This window comes from Vanellus vanellus, assembly GCF_965231255.1.
Source record: "Vanellus vanellus genome assembly, chromosome: 3".
Classification (NCBI taxonomy): Eukaryota; Metazoa; Chordata; class Aves; order Charadriiformes; family Charadriidae; genus Vanellus; species Vanellus vanellus.
The window spans coordinates 63,941,245-63,955,368 of NC_138907.1; the positions used below are offsets into that span (position 1 = coordinate 63,941,245).

General features: G+C 41.2%; 1 protein-coding gene across 1 annotated transcript in view; it reads right to left on the reverse strand.

Moving 5' to 3' along the window:
• Positions 1 to 14,124, reverse strand: part of ARFGEF3 (ARFGEF family member 3) — a gene marked incomplete at both ends in the record, with an annotated part of 88,593 nt that overhangs the window by 26,374 nt on the left and 48,095 nt on the right. The window contains 10 exons of the mRNA XM_082481902.1: positions 232 to 546; positions 1,151 to 1,301; positions 2,739 to 2,849; positions 3,110 to 3,325; positions 3,580 to 3,687; positions 5,139 to 5,304; positions 6,566 to 6,732; positions 7,939 to 8,022; positions 11,715 to 12,625; positions 13,384 to 13,496. Coding sequence (XP_082338028.1) covers positions 232 to 546; positions 1,151 to 1,301; positions 2,739 to 2,849; positions 3,110 to 3,325; positions 3,580 to 3,687; positions 5,139 to 5,304; positions 6,566 to 6,732; positions 7,939 to 8,022; positions 11,715 to 12,625; positions 13,384 to 13,496 — 2,342 coding nt within the window. The remainder of the gene's footprint in view (positions 1 to 231; positions 547 to 1,150; positions 1,302 to 2,738; positions 2,850 to 3,109; positions 3,326 to 3,579; positions 3,688 to 5,138; positions 5,305 to 6,565; positions 6,733 to 7,938; positions 8,023 to 11,714; positions 12,626 to 13,383; positions 13,497 to 14,124) is intronic.

A 14,124-nucleotide genomic window follows, 5' to 3' on the forward strand; every position in this document is an offset into this window, starting at 1 on the left:
ATTCATTGTTGTGCAGACATACTCAGCCCAGTACCTGCAGGGCTGGTACTGCAGAGATGCAAAAACCTAGGTCTTTTAGGAACTGCTGGTTGTGATGCACACGCAGCTGTTGTGAAGCTCAACTGAAGCAAGTGGCTGAAACAAAGATCAGGCCCCACTGCACCACAGAAAGGTCCGTTTTGGTCCTGTTTTGGGAACAGGGATTCTGGGTCCTGACAGCACTGCTTTTACCTGTCAGCTTGCGTGGAAAGCGTGAGAACAGCCTTGGCAGCACTAGTCCCACACAGCAGGCTGCCTCCACGGAAGTCAAAAGCTCTGCCCTTACTGCTCTCCTTGATGAGTTCCTGGATAGAAACTGGTTGAATGACGGGATTGCTGCTGAGGGTGGTCTCCTGCTCAGGGGTCAGTGCCTGGGGAGACTCCCCAGGGTCAGAGTCTGGGTGCAGCCCTCCAGATGCCTGCTGTGACTGGGTGATAGTAAGGGAGGGCTGGGAAGCACCGTCGCTGAAGTGGGTGTGCTCCAGCGTGCTGATGTACTCACACACCCTGAGAACAAACAGGAGAAGCAAAAGATGAATAAAAACTCCAAAACAACTCCTCCCCTCACTAATCACCAGGCTCACTGAGGAAATGCTTGGGTCTGTACTCCAGGTGAGTCAGACGGATAGTGCAAGTATAGCTCTCAGTTGCCCCACAGTCCCATCACTGTGAGAAGCCAGCTCACATGGGAACCCACTGCCAATTCGCAGGCACCAGTTTCTACATCTAAACCAGACACGATGCACAGGACATTCTCCTCAAACCATAAACAGACAATCTCTAGCTCTCACACTACATATAGATAACCTATCTTCTTACATCCCATATGCCTAGATAGCAAATAGTTTAGTGGAAGTGCCTGAAAAGTCCATTTAGGTTCCTGGGTCTGCCACAGTCTTCTAGTAACTTTGACATTTCTAAGCATTGCTTTTATCTCTGAATAGTAGTGGAAAACAGCACTGTCTTTTTCTCTTACAGATACTGGCAGTTAATTCACTCCGACACTGTTTATACAGAACACTCCCAGGGCACATAAAGTCCTTTTTCTCAGTCTGTTACTTTCAGGAAACATGGTATAAATCCTGTTTCTTTGGGGAAAGATGGTGAATACCTGAACACATGAGGCCAACAGTCCTGATTGTGGCTTCCCATCTCCAGGCCCACATTAAGGACTGCATCCATACACAAAACATGAGCAGTGTGCAGGCAGACTCCCTGCACTTTCCCCATCTGCTCCAGTTTCTGCTCCACTTTCTGTTTCACTGCAGCATGAAAAACAACAACAAAAAAACCACATTAACTTCTTCATCTTTTTAACAAACACTGGTTTGTACATAGTGTGACGGCAAAGGTATACAGTCTGAAAGCTATAAAAGAATGTGGATTTTGGACAAAAAACAAATCAGAGAAACCCATTTCTTCCTAATAAACATAAGGCAGTTTTAAAATCAAAATCACTTTTGATTGATCTTATATGCACATACACAAAAAAAAAAATAATGCCAGATTGACACCCTCCACCCCCAAATTCACATCTTGCTGCCCACAGAACAGATGCAGATTTGCTAGTGATATTACATGTTTCTCTTTGGAGCTGGCTGGCTGGATATTTATTGTTTTTACCAAAATGTTCTTTTCTATGGGGAAAAAAAAAAAAAAAAAAAAAAAGAGTTTGCATATTTTGCATCTATTTCCATGCAAAAGTTTCACCAAAGAGCTTTTGCTAATGGATACTCTTGTCAAAGCAAAACTAATCGTGGTCTGAACTACAAGCATTTGGACCTCATTTTTTTTCCTGAGAATCTCTAAAAAGCTTAGTTTTCACGTTGCATTGGAATGGAAACAAATTTTGAAGCTTTGCAAGCTCTCACAGAGCAGATCCGTTGGCCTCTGGCCACTGCTACTGCCTCCTCTGCTTCAGCATTGCCTGGCCAACTTGCCTCAGTTGTATCTAGCAGAGTGATCAAAAGCTAGTTTGTGCTCAGGCCTGTTCAGATTTGTTTTCTCTGTTCAGACACCAAATTTAAGTGCCAAGCAGGGTCATTTGTGCAACACTGTGTTTTGTTATGGGCTTCTGATGTTATGGACATCAGAATTCAGATGTCATCAGACACATTTTATGTGCTTCTCCAAACAGCCACTGGAGACAACAATTGACTTTATTGACTTCCATTGGGTTTGAAGTAGTGGTATAGAGATGCAGAACTTTTTACATATTATACATATATAATTTTTTTTTATTCCAGCTTCATTTAATATGATTCAGAAACAGTTTTAAATATCTGATGATGACAAAAGACAACAAAGGATGTATACACAAGACAGGTAAAAGGATGCAAACTCAGGTTATACTACTACCCAACACTTTGAAAAAAGTATTGTTTCTCTGATGCCCTCTGGTTGTACTAGTATCACAAGGCTTAAGAAGTGCATATTTCAAAGATGCTCTTGCCTTATCTATTGTTCCACTGATTTCAGTTCCAGATAAAAATATAATTAGTGTGACATAATGTTAAGAACCTAGGACAGCAGGACATGTATTTTACACACCTCTAGATATCCATCCCATACGCTTACAAGTGAGCAGTGCACAGTAGTGGCATTCCCCTCTGTCCTCCTTTTATGTGTAGCAAAGTAATCTTCAGTTGGATCTTTGTGGGCAATATGAGATAAAGTAGATAATTTAATCACACAGTTACCTTGAGCTATAGTATCACTGGGCTCTTGGATTTCTTTTTCCTCTTTCTCTTCTTGGACACAGGAGGCAGCAGCCATTTGGGCAAGAGCAGATGCACAGTTAGCAGCAACTCCTGTAAAGCAACACCACAATTACTGGTTAACCAGCATTTCCTCCCCAATCCCATGCAACCTCAACAACAGGCTGTGAAAAGTAAAAGTTGGCTGAACATATCTATGCTGTAGGGCAGGTGGGCTCTATAGGAAGTCCTACAGTCTAGGTTCCTATCCAAGACTGGAACAGGATGCTCCTTTTCTCTCTCCCAAACTCCGTCAAGGAAAGCTACCCATGCTGTTTTATGAGTCCGCCATAACATCACACATGCTGCAGTACCTAGAGCACAGCTCAGCCGGGCTGCCCTCCTCAGTCCATCCAGGCTCACGCAGATGGAGTCCTTCTCCTTTTGGTTCTGCTCCTTGGCTCCTTCTGCTCCCAGGATGAAGGCCAGCCCCTTGGAGCTGCCTGCCATGCGGCCAGTCAGTGGTGTGGACAAAGTGTCAATCAAGTTCTTCCAACAGCCGATTAAAAGGTATCGGGCAAAAGTAACTCCTGGAGTGAGAAATGCATTGCTACTACTAGTAGTACTGGAAAATGACACAACAGCAGCTTTATCCTCAGTGGTAAAAAAACAAGTCATATTTGTCCTCTGCATGCTGGACTACCAATTCACATGTAGGATGTACTGAATACTTCCCTCAACCCTTAAATTGTTGTTCTAAACCACAATTTATCTGAATATGCTTATGGTACATAACAATCCACTGCTAGTAGATACACTGGTGCTTATAATACAGTCTTAATACCTGCAACAACAGAATCATCTGTCTTCCGGTTTTGGGAAAGAGGAGATTGAGCTGATCCAGATGCCATCAATTGGCCACCAATTGCACTGCTTCCCAAGCCATCAATGTCTGCCAGAACATTAAAAAAACAACAGATTACAATTTGACATACAGATGGTATAAGGAAAGCATCTCCTACTGGCTCTTTGTTCAAATAAGTATTAGCCCTCCTGACTTCTCAGGTATGCTTTTTAGTTGCTCTTTTCTGGCAGCCTTCTGAAGCCTTGACATAACCATGAGTTGTGGCATCTTATGCTTTGCCCGGTGTAATCAACGTTTTCTTGAAGAGGGGAAATATCCCACTCTCAAAAGTGCCCCCTCCCCTCAACATTACACAGTCAACAGAACTCTCAGCAAAGATTTCATGGTATTTCTTCCAGTTCAGACCTTCCTACACCCTTAAATCTCCACCTTTCTTAATATAACCTTTCAAATCTTGCTAAATCCTGTATCTAGATGTTCCCAGACCTCAGTCTGAGTCATCAAGATGCACTGGGATCCTATGTCTTAAATGTGATTTTTAGTAGACCTATGTTGGTTCAATCTCAACAAAATAAATACAAGCCTTTCTCCAACACAACAAAAGACCAGCTTCTCACAGAAAGTTTAATGTTAGGGACGTCAGGTTGATTTCCTTTTTAGCAGCCCCTGTCCCCTGTCTGTCTGTCACTTCTCCACTTACTTCATGGCTATTGTTTTTCCAAAGTGTTTTTTTTTCAGCTTCCCAGCTCAATGGCTAAAAGCAACACTGAGCTCAATACAATCAGCAAAAGACTTTCAGAGCACTGTCCTTTGATGACCAGTTAATGGCTCAGCAGAAGCCAGTGTTCTCCCTGTATACACTGTTTTAATTACCTCTTTGTAATCATACAGTATACACATTCAAGCTGACAGTGGATTTTATATCAACACAATATCGTAGACATTCTTCCACCTTTTGAGCTGATAGCATTTGATTTTTTTCCCCTCAAAGGAAGCTAAGGGTTGTTTCTAAGCATTTGTTTGAGGTGCTCCAGGTTTTCAGCTTCTCTCTAGTGCCAGCTGGCATACCCCTGGCACAGGACAAATCTGAACCAAGGGGAGCCTAATTTGTGGAAAGCTTCCAGGACCAGACGCTGCTATCTATATTTGTACTGCACCACAGGTGCACTGAAATGGCTTTGCTATGACATCAAGAAAACAGCAGCGTTACTATTTATCATTAACAGGTACCAAGTCTACCAGAACTGAAGCTGACAAAATTGAGATGTTTTGGTTCAGTGAACAAACCTACTTCCCCTGTCTCCCAGGGACAGTTGTTTTTAAACCCATGCCTCAAAAGCTTTCTGTCTGATCCAAATCAAACACTTAAGTACCTGCCACAGTTAAGTCTGATTCCTTCTCTACTGGCAATTTCATGAAATACCACGTTTCACGATGAAATGCTGTTCTGTATTTAATGCAATGAAGCAGCATGCTATTGTAGCTTGTTTTAGACATGCATTTGGAAGTTAGCCTTGCCACCATAACACAGTACTGACCAGTCAGCATGGTAATAAGTGGAAGGCTGTGCTCTTCAGGGCTTCCCCAGTATCCAGCTTCCCCCAGCATGTTCCTTTCTAGTACCTGGTGGTACAGTTCTTCAACCCAGGCCTGGGAAAATACCATCAACACTCCACTGGACTGGACTTGCTTCATGAACTCCTTCTGCAGAGAACCATAAAAGCCAGACATAAGACAACAGCATGAGCCTCAGCTCCTAGATCTACTCCTGAGTGTAAAGGAATGCAGAAGTAGAAATGAAGTTATGCAAAAATAAGAATTAACCAAGGAACGCTATGTGTCTCGATGGTGAAGAATGACATGAACAAGCAACTTTCCATTCTCTCATTGCAGTTCATGCAAGATGCAAATCATAATGACAGTTCCTGCACAGTGACAATGGGACATGCTCATCTCTTGCTGTTTCCACAAGGTAGGAGTAGGATCTCAATTCCAATAAAAAGAAGTTGTGGCACCTAATGCTGCCTGTCCAGCAACCAGGCCCTTCTGCATTGAACAGTCACCACAGATGAACTGGGCTCCAATTAGGCATCTGAACTATTTTCAACAATACTTAGGTCATACTCAGGCCTGCCACGCACAGTACCACCCCTAGAGAAGGTTCTGACTCACAGATTTACTCTCACAGTTGCTGAAGGACATACCAGAACTGATGATGATGATGATGTCAAAACCCACTTGGTTTTGAGGTCTTCTAGAATATAAATTGTCTTACATGTGAAAAGATGGCAATAATGGGACATTTTGAAAAACAAAAAAATTCTGTCAATTTTTTGTTCTATATATTTTGTTCCCTATTTTATTTTTAGGAAAAATCTGAAATGACTTCTTTTGGGCAACTTAACTGAAAAACATAGATTCATGTTTTAGAACTCCTGCAGCCTCCAAACCAGTTTTTAAAAAGCCCAAGAAGACGAGGAATCCCAGGTGCCACAAAAATCATCAGTTCATATTACTAAAACCTAATTATTTTTCACTCTAACTTCTCATGTCTTGATATGAGTAAATACAAATCAAGTATTAAGCAAGACATTTGTCATTATACTCAAAAGTAGTTGCAAGATGAAGGTATTTCCCTTGATAATGTGCACAAACAATACTTGCTGCATCACACGATGCTAATGAAGATCTGTTCTGAAGACAGAGTATCCATCAAAATGACTGCTACTGATGATGATCAGTAAGCAGCATTAACTCCTCTCTGAATTACAGAGAAACTGTGTAATTCAGATGCATGACATTTATCATGCAAAATTCATAAGGAGCTTGGAGAATGCTTCATTTGCAATTATTATTTCTCCACTTAGCAAGCAGCCTGAAGACTTTATGTGTGGGCTGTTCTAATGTGAAAGGAAGTAAACCAAATCTTCTTTTTCTAACAGTTTTCCCATGTTACACAACTCACCAGCAACACAGGGGGTTGGGCAGGCTTCTTTCTGTAGTAATCCGAGTTCGCCAATTTTAGGTTGAGCAGCAGAGTGTAATGTGAGACCATGTACAGGCTGTCTGCGTTCATCAGAGTCTGGAAGCTGAAATTTAGGTTTCCCTCAAATCCTGGTGAGTGCATCATACCTAACAAAAACACCATGTGAGCTTTCACTTTTTACACAGATTTTGCCTGGAAAAAAAAAAAATCAGAAACTAACCCTAGCATTTCAGCAGCAACAGATTGCTAGAATAGCTAATGAATCATCAGTAGAAATTACTCTACTAAATGCACTAGAATAGGGAATAGAAAAAATAAGTACTCCATCTAGAATGCAGTGCTGTAAGGCAAACCGAACACTCCAGTCACAATCCAGCAAAGCAACATGGTAAATTAGAAATACACAAGGAGCACTAGCATTCATTGGAATGACTGTCAGGTACAAAGCAAAGGGCAGGATACATCTGCAATGCTAACTGGAAAGGTGAGGTGGGAGGGTGCAGAGGCAAAGCCTGAATACTTAACTGAGCATCCAGTGCACCAAATGGTGCTAATGAGGCTGACAGCCCTTTTAAACCCCCCCCACCCCCCCCAGTAAATCTGTCCTGGCTAAGTTGTTGGATGGGGACTGGAGTGCTCGGCACCTTGCAGGATCAGGCTGTAATTATCATTCTCTCCACGGACTAGAGGTATGGGGACAAATATTTGGGGCCAAGCTGGCTGGAACTCGTTACAACTCCAAGCCCTGTTCCATTCATACAAGACCTGCTTTCTAGATAGCTGAGCACTTGCAGCCCTGTCAGACCCATAAGCCACCTCTAAGCGCTGAGTACTCCTGAAAACACTATTTGCATAAAGACAGCCTGCAACCATGCCTAGTGGCACAATCACTTCTTCCCAGGTAGGATGGACGGCACACTCATTTTCCTCTGAGTTAGCTGACCTACTGGTAGGAAAGCATAAACCAAGTATGAGCAATAGCTAATTGAAGACCCATAATCTGTAGTTTGAGCCATGAAAAAAACAGGAATATTAGACCCCCCCCAAATGACCCACAATATTTCATGGTTTTCACATCAACTGTGAAATCCATTCATATAACATCAATTAGGGAAGATTAAGGTGTAAGCTTTATCCTAGAGGAACGTTTGAAATGAAACAAAAAAAAAATATCTTCTAAGGTTAGTTACATGATGAAGCAAAGCTGTGTCATTTGTTAACTGCTGCAGTGGTTAACTGTGAATATATTCCTCCCACCATAAAGCTCATGCCTCTTCTTAGACAAAATACAACAAATCATTAACATTAAAAAAAAAATCCACACACAGAAAAGAAGCAAATGTTTTTCTTGCCTCGTGAGGGTTTGAAAGCTCTGTGCTGCTGCCTTCTCGGACTTTCCACTGTCGTCACTTTGGGGGCGTGGATAAGGTGAGTAACTGTTTGAGGGCGGATTTAGAAAGAGAGTAACTGTTCCAGGGTGGGTCTAAAAAATGAATAGCTGTTCAAGGGAGCAACCTTTGTGGACAAAGGGTGATAGGGCTGGCCACACACCATACCCACATGGGTTGCTGTGTGCTTGGGGTAGATTTCTCATGGTCAACGTTAACAGAGGATCTTTACCTAGTACCAAAACTGCAATCACGTGCTTGAAAGTAGCCTGTGAGTAGCTCCAGTGACTCCATCATCAACTGAAGGCAAAGATGCATCTTAACACTTTGTTGGATGGAGGATTATGATATTGATGTAGCTAAAATATATTGATTTGATGCCTTACCTCTCTTAAAGATGTACCTTGGGGACTAGAATCTGCTAGAGTAATAAAACGCTCAAGTCAGAGTGGTATGTAAAAGGGAAAAAAAAGTCCACTTTATTTTGCATTAAAATATTCTGAAAAAGTGCAACCTCCTATACAAGACTACGATTAAAAAGGAAGGTATATAAGCGCACAAAAAAGTGGCTACTACATAGTGGGTATGTATTTGAGCACCCAAAAGCATTTGGGAAATACGTGGTCCCTAACTTCTTCTAAAATATGGGAAAATAAACAACTGCATTTGAGAGATGCTGAGATCTCAAAAGCAGAAGATTGGCTGAGACGTAAACTTGCAATAATGCTTAACAACATAAAAACCCTGCCACTAAAAGCTATGGAATCAGAACTCAAAAGAAGTGCTGAAAATGTTTGCTATGTGTTTACTTACACAATGGCACACAATTTTTTGAATTCATGCCTTAACTATTCTCATGAACTGCAGTGTCATGACCAAATTAAGAGACTGCTGATCATCAACTTTAATTATAAAATCTGACAGCTATAATAAACAATGAGGATGGCACACTGTTTTAACAGAGGCAACAGTTACTTTAAATTGGCCAGGTAAAAGGAGGTCCTAAAAAAAACGCAAACTTAATGTTTTGTGCAAGTCAAGATAATGTTGAGAATTTTTAGTATTTTCAGTATTTTTTAAGATAGACACCACACTCCAGTGTCACTAAGGAATTTTTTAGCATTGCTTTTGTCTAGCACAAGGAGGAACTTTCTAAGGAAAGATGACAACTGTAGATTAGGAAGGCTTTTAACCAACTGACTTCCAAATCTTAGTTTCACTATAACTCTGCTTAGCTGACTTCACTTTTTCTGTGCTTATACTCCCATGCCAGTGCCTCAAATTCCAACCTCCTTTCATTGCTTTTTAATCCTACAAAACCACAATAATATTACAATACTATTTAAGAACCTAGCTTTTAGGAAAGACTACTAAATTGCAGTTAAAGTATTTTTCCCCTAAAGTGTAAGTAAAATTGAAAAATCAAACAAAGCAGTTAAATAACGTCTCTTGAACACAAAAATACTGCTTCTGTACTGGCTGGTCTCAGAACTGCACCTGTCTCTTTTCTCAATTCGAATCTTAACCAGTACTCAAATTTCCTAATGTATAGGATACATGAATAGAGGTTGTACATACAAAGAGTAGGACCAATTCCTGTAACTTCAACACCTGATTTGTGCCTTCAATTGTTGGTGCTAACAAAGGAGTCCTGAAGTAAGGACCCAAACTTTGCCTATGGAGGCAGATCAGACTGGTGTCTTGGAAGCTCTCAAGGGGAAATTCCTATCCCCAGACATGTGGTTCAACTTTAGTCTCTCTCTCTCTACAGGTCTTCAAACTCACTCCTCCCTCGCCTACAAAGGAACAGCAGTTCTCACCTCAGGAGTAGTGATGGACTTTTGCTTAAGATCTGAGGTACAAGTTAAGGGACTGTTTCAGCTGGATTGAGTCTCATTCCAGGTGTCCAACTGAAACATGAACTGCATAGATCTTGTGAGAGCATAAAATTACAACCCTAATGGCCACAGCTCTATGAAAACACCAGGATACCTCTTCACAGCTATTTTAACACAGTAACTTGCTACTATATTTTTCCATAATTCTTTACTGAGTGTCATCTTCTAAGAATACTTCACCAAATCAAACTGGAAACGTGGTGTACATTTTTAAGTACAGATTTAGCCATGGGGGTGGCTTGCTTAGGAAGGTGAAAGGTCTTTCTCAACTGAATAGTTTAAATCCAAGACCAGGTATCTTTTTAAGAGATGTACAAACCAGAAATTATGGACTTAATGAAGAAATCAAGTGATATTCTTTCATCTTTCTCACTGTATCAGTCACACTGAATGACAACAAAAGCCACATTTAGCCTTAAAATCTAGAAGTCTGCTAGATCTACCTCTTCAACACTTAAAAAAAGTGATTCCATGGCAAGGGGGGTTGGAACTAGATGATCTTTAAGGTCCCTTCCAACCTAAACAATTCTATGTTTCTATGATTTGACAGACAAAAGAGGAAAGTGTTACACTCATTCATGCATGAGGGAGCAGGTGTCCAAAAGTTTGAGCAAGAGTCCTAGTCCTGGTCTTTTGGCATAACCTCAAGATCACTTTTTTCAGGAAAAAGAAATCCATTGTGACAGAAAGGATGCTTTTGAGCACCTCAAGAATGTAATTAATATTAATGTCCACTTTAAGATATCTCCTTTCTGTGATACAATATGGCCAATAGTTCTTAAGAATGTAATCTACCATCTCCCTGAGTTAGGGCTTATTTGGGCAGCATTTAGACAGACTATCAGGAATATCAGCTTATTCACCCAGCTTCATATTTAAATTATGCTGTATACAGATGATGGGAGGCATTCCTTCTGACTCTGTATGAGTTTAATGTGTGTGAGAGAGCACAAATGAATGAAGCAATGATTATGAGAGGAGCAATAGGAGGCAATTGTGGTGAATTAAGTAAAGAAACAGAGAAATATATTTTAACAAATATTTCCACTTTGGCCACTGTCAGGGAAAAGAAACCCTTCTAAAAATATATATATTTATACACATTTTAAATATACTATCAACAGGACAAACTAGCCTGTGCATGGTGTGTTTTTTTCTGATTGACTAAGTCAAGAACCCAAAGGTTCTAACCCTGAAAGCACTGCAGGTATTTAATCTCTTAAAATGTAAGATCTTTAACTATTTTTCACTCAGTTTGGGCTGTGAGCTTTGCATTTCCTGTCATAATAGACAGCAGTATTAAGAAAAACAAAAGAGTGAAGAAGAAGAGAGTTGGTTCTCTTTTCTTATCCTTTCAAGAGCTTGCTGCCGTGGAATTTTTATCACTTTCTTTGCAAGGCTGGCATTACTAATAGCAATACAGTGATGTATTAAGCTACTTAAATCTCTTTCAAAATAGGTGATGGTCCTTCTCACACCCCTTTCATGCTAAAGGGCAGTCCCAACCTCTCTTTAATGACAGCATGTACAGATTGTCTCAACAGATCTTCACAAACCTGTGAAGAGGTATCTTACTACAGAAAATTTCATTTCTGTATGGACCAAGGACATAACCCAGAGCCTGTTAAGACTCAGTGGACTGACCTCCCTTTGAATCAGTGCCTGCGTATTCAATTTGCTTTACCCTAAATGAGGTGTGCTGCTGTGGAGGAACGTGCTTTGTAAAGCACAAACCTCCTTATTCTGGATATGCTCACTGAAGATCAAATCCTACAACAGAATCTAGGTACAGTGTTGTCACAGTGTGCATGCTGGTTAGACAGTAAATATATGCTTGCAAACCTGAGCAGAACGTTGAAGAGAAGCTCTGCAGTGCTCCATCCACCTCCTCTATGCTGGGAAGAGCTATAAGCCGAGGTAGAAGAGCTTCAAGTGACTGGACAAACAGCCGTGCACTGTGCTGGTCTGCTTCTTGGTTTTTCAGCAATTTCAGAGAGAGAGCAGCAGTACGTAAGGACCTGTGACCTGGACAATCCCGTGGTGTCTGCTCCTCGTCAGCCAGGGAGCAATTGTCAGAGCCTATGTCTGAGACATCTGACCTGCCCGAGTCTTTCTCTGCTGCCATGGAATACTGATCGCATGAATCAAACTCAGTCCTAGAAAGGTCCTGGTCATCTACACTGAAGTTACTTTCACTGTATCTGGATCCATATGACCGGGTCTTGCAATCAACTGACAAGAAGTTAGTTATATCTGGATAGACTATGGTGTGGCTTCTCTGAACAACATCTGGCTGGTCGATGGTTTCTGACTCTGGTTCTCTATAATGAATCTCTTTGCTTTCGTGTCCAGCTGGAGATGGCAGTGAGTTTTTTTGACTTTCTGGATTTTCCTCTGGAGTTGTCTGTCCCATATCCCCTTCCAAAGTGGTCTGACCAGTATCTGTGGTAACGCTAATGCTAATATCGGGACTCTTCTCATTTCCTGATTCCCAGGCAGGATTTTCTGAGGACAGGATGCGCCTCTGCCACCTAAAGTCAGCATCATTGATCTCCATGGAGTCCCTGCTCGTCTCAGTCCCATCCTTCAACTCTTCTAAGCGCCGGAGCAGCAGCTGGATCTGCTCTTCACTAAGACCCCTCCCTTGACTCAGCTCATCTAATGCTCCAAGCAGGGCAAAGACACAGGACACTGAAGCATAACATGCTTCAATACCACCTTTGATGCATGCTTCTGTCATCCCATCCATGATACTACAATTAAAACAGAGTTTATTTAAGCGATGCAGCACATATAGCGAGAACGTGTTACTATCATGCCACACCATCCCTCCATAACCAGGAAATAAAGAAGGGAAATTATCCTGTAAGACTACTCCTGAGAAAGACAATTAGTATTAGAACAAAGTATTAAGTCTCCCATGTGGACACCGCTGTTCTGTAAAGGGACTGCCAACCAGGGAAACAGTTACCATGCATTTGTACCAGCATGCACCGAATATTTTCCCTTACAAGCACTTACAGTGAAAAAAAAATTCAACACCCAACTGAAGCTAAATTTAAAGCCATCTGTGTCCTGAAAATTATCTTATCTGCAAGATATGATCTTTATAAGAACTGAGAATCCTTCTTGCTTAATCTGACAATGTTTAAATTTTCAATTACCTCATTCGACTTCATCTTAGAAATGTACCTCTAAATAAGCACACAGTTATTCCACTGCAAGGTTAGAGACCCAAACACAAGCTGTTCCAGCTGTAAACCAACATATTTGGGTATTCTGGCAAATTCCGCAAGGTAGTTACCCATGCTTTTACAAACAGGCTCAGACTGACAGCAAACCAGTAAGAGCTTTTACCCCTCTTCCATTTTCACAGCTTATTTAACCAGGGAGATTTAACCTGGCTCATATTTGGGTATGCTTCTGAAGATAGAACTGTTTAAGTCTCCTGTGTGCACAGGAGAGGCTAAAGGAGGAGAGAGAAGAGGCTAAAGGAGGAAACAAAGCATACAGCTTGAGAAGATCCAGATGGGATTTCCTTTTAGAAATAGACCTCTTCCTGGATTCTGACTCAGAAGAGCAGGGCCCTGCCAAATCACAAAGCCGCCGAGGACTGCCAAGTATCTGAAAGGAAAGGAAACAGAATTTAATAGAGGATTATCTAAGCATTATTTAAATACAACAAATAAGTCAGTTATATCAAGCCCTGGAACCCAGCGTTCTGTAACCTGGCAGTACTGTAATTTCTCACAGCAAAGGAAAACAGCACACTAATGTTCTACTTCGTAAAGCTACCTTTCCTCTTTTAAAGGCAGAAAAGCAGATAGAGAAGAGCAGAATATTCAACAAGAATCACATACTGAATGTTCTCCAGTGCTTTACATTTTTGACTGAATATGTTTCAACTGATACTGCACACAAGACTATCTTTATGCCTAAATATAGAGCAGTATCTTGCATTATATTATATACCAAAGGGGGCCTTTCTTTTCAGTCAGCCAGTTATAAAATGACAGAGTCATGCAAAGATAAGCAAAGTGATTCCTTCTGACTCAACCTGCTGGGCGGCATCCTGTTAATGCCCACCAGGGAATACAAGGAGAAGGTTCTACAAACAAACCCATCTTAATAAACAGAAAAAGGCAACACTAGACTGAAGTTTTCCTAAAAATTCAATTGCCACCTTGCTATTGTTTAAAACTAGAGGAAGACAAGTGCCAGCGTGACTGCCAGTTCAGACAACAACCCAGTG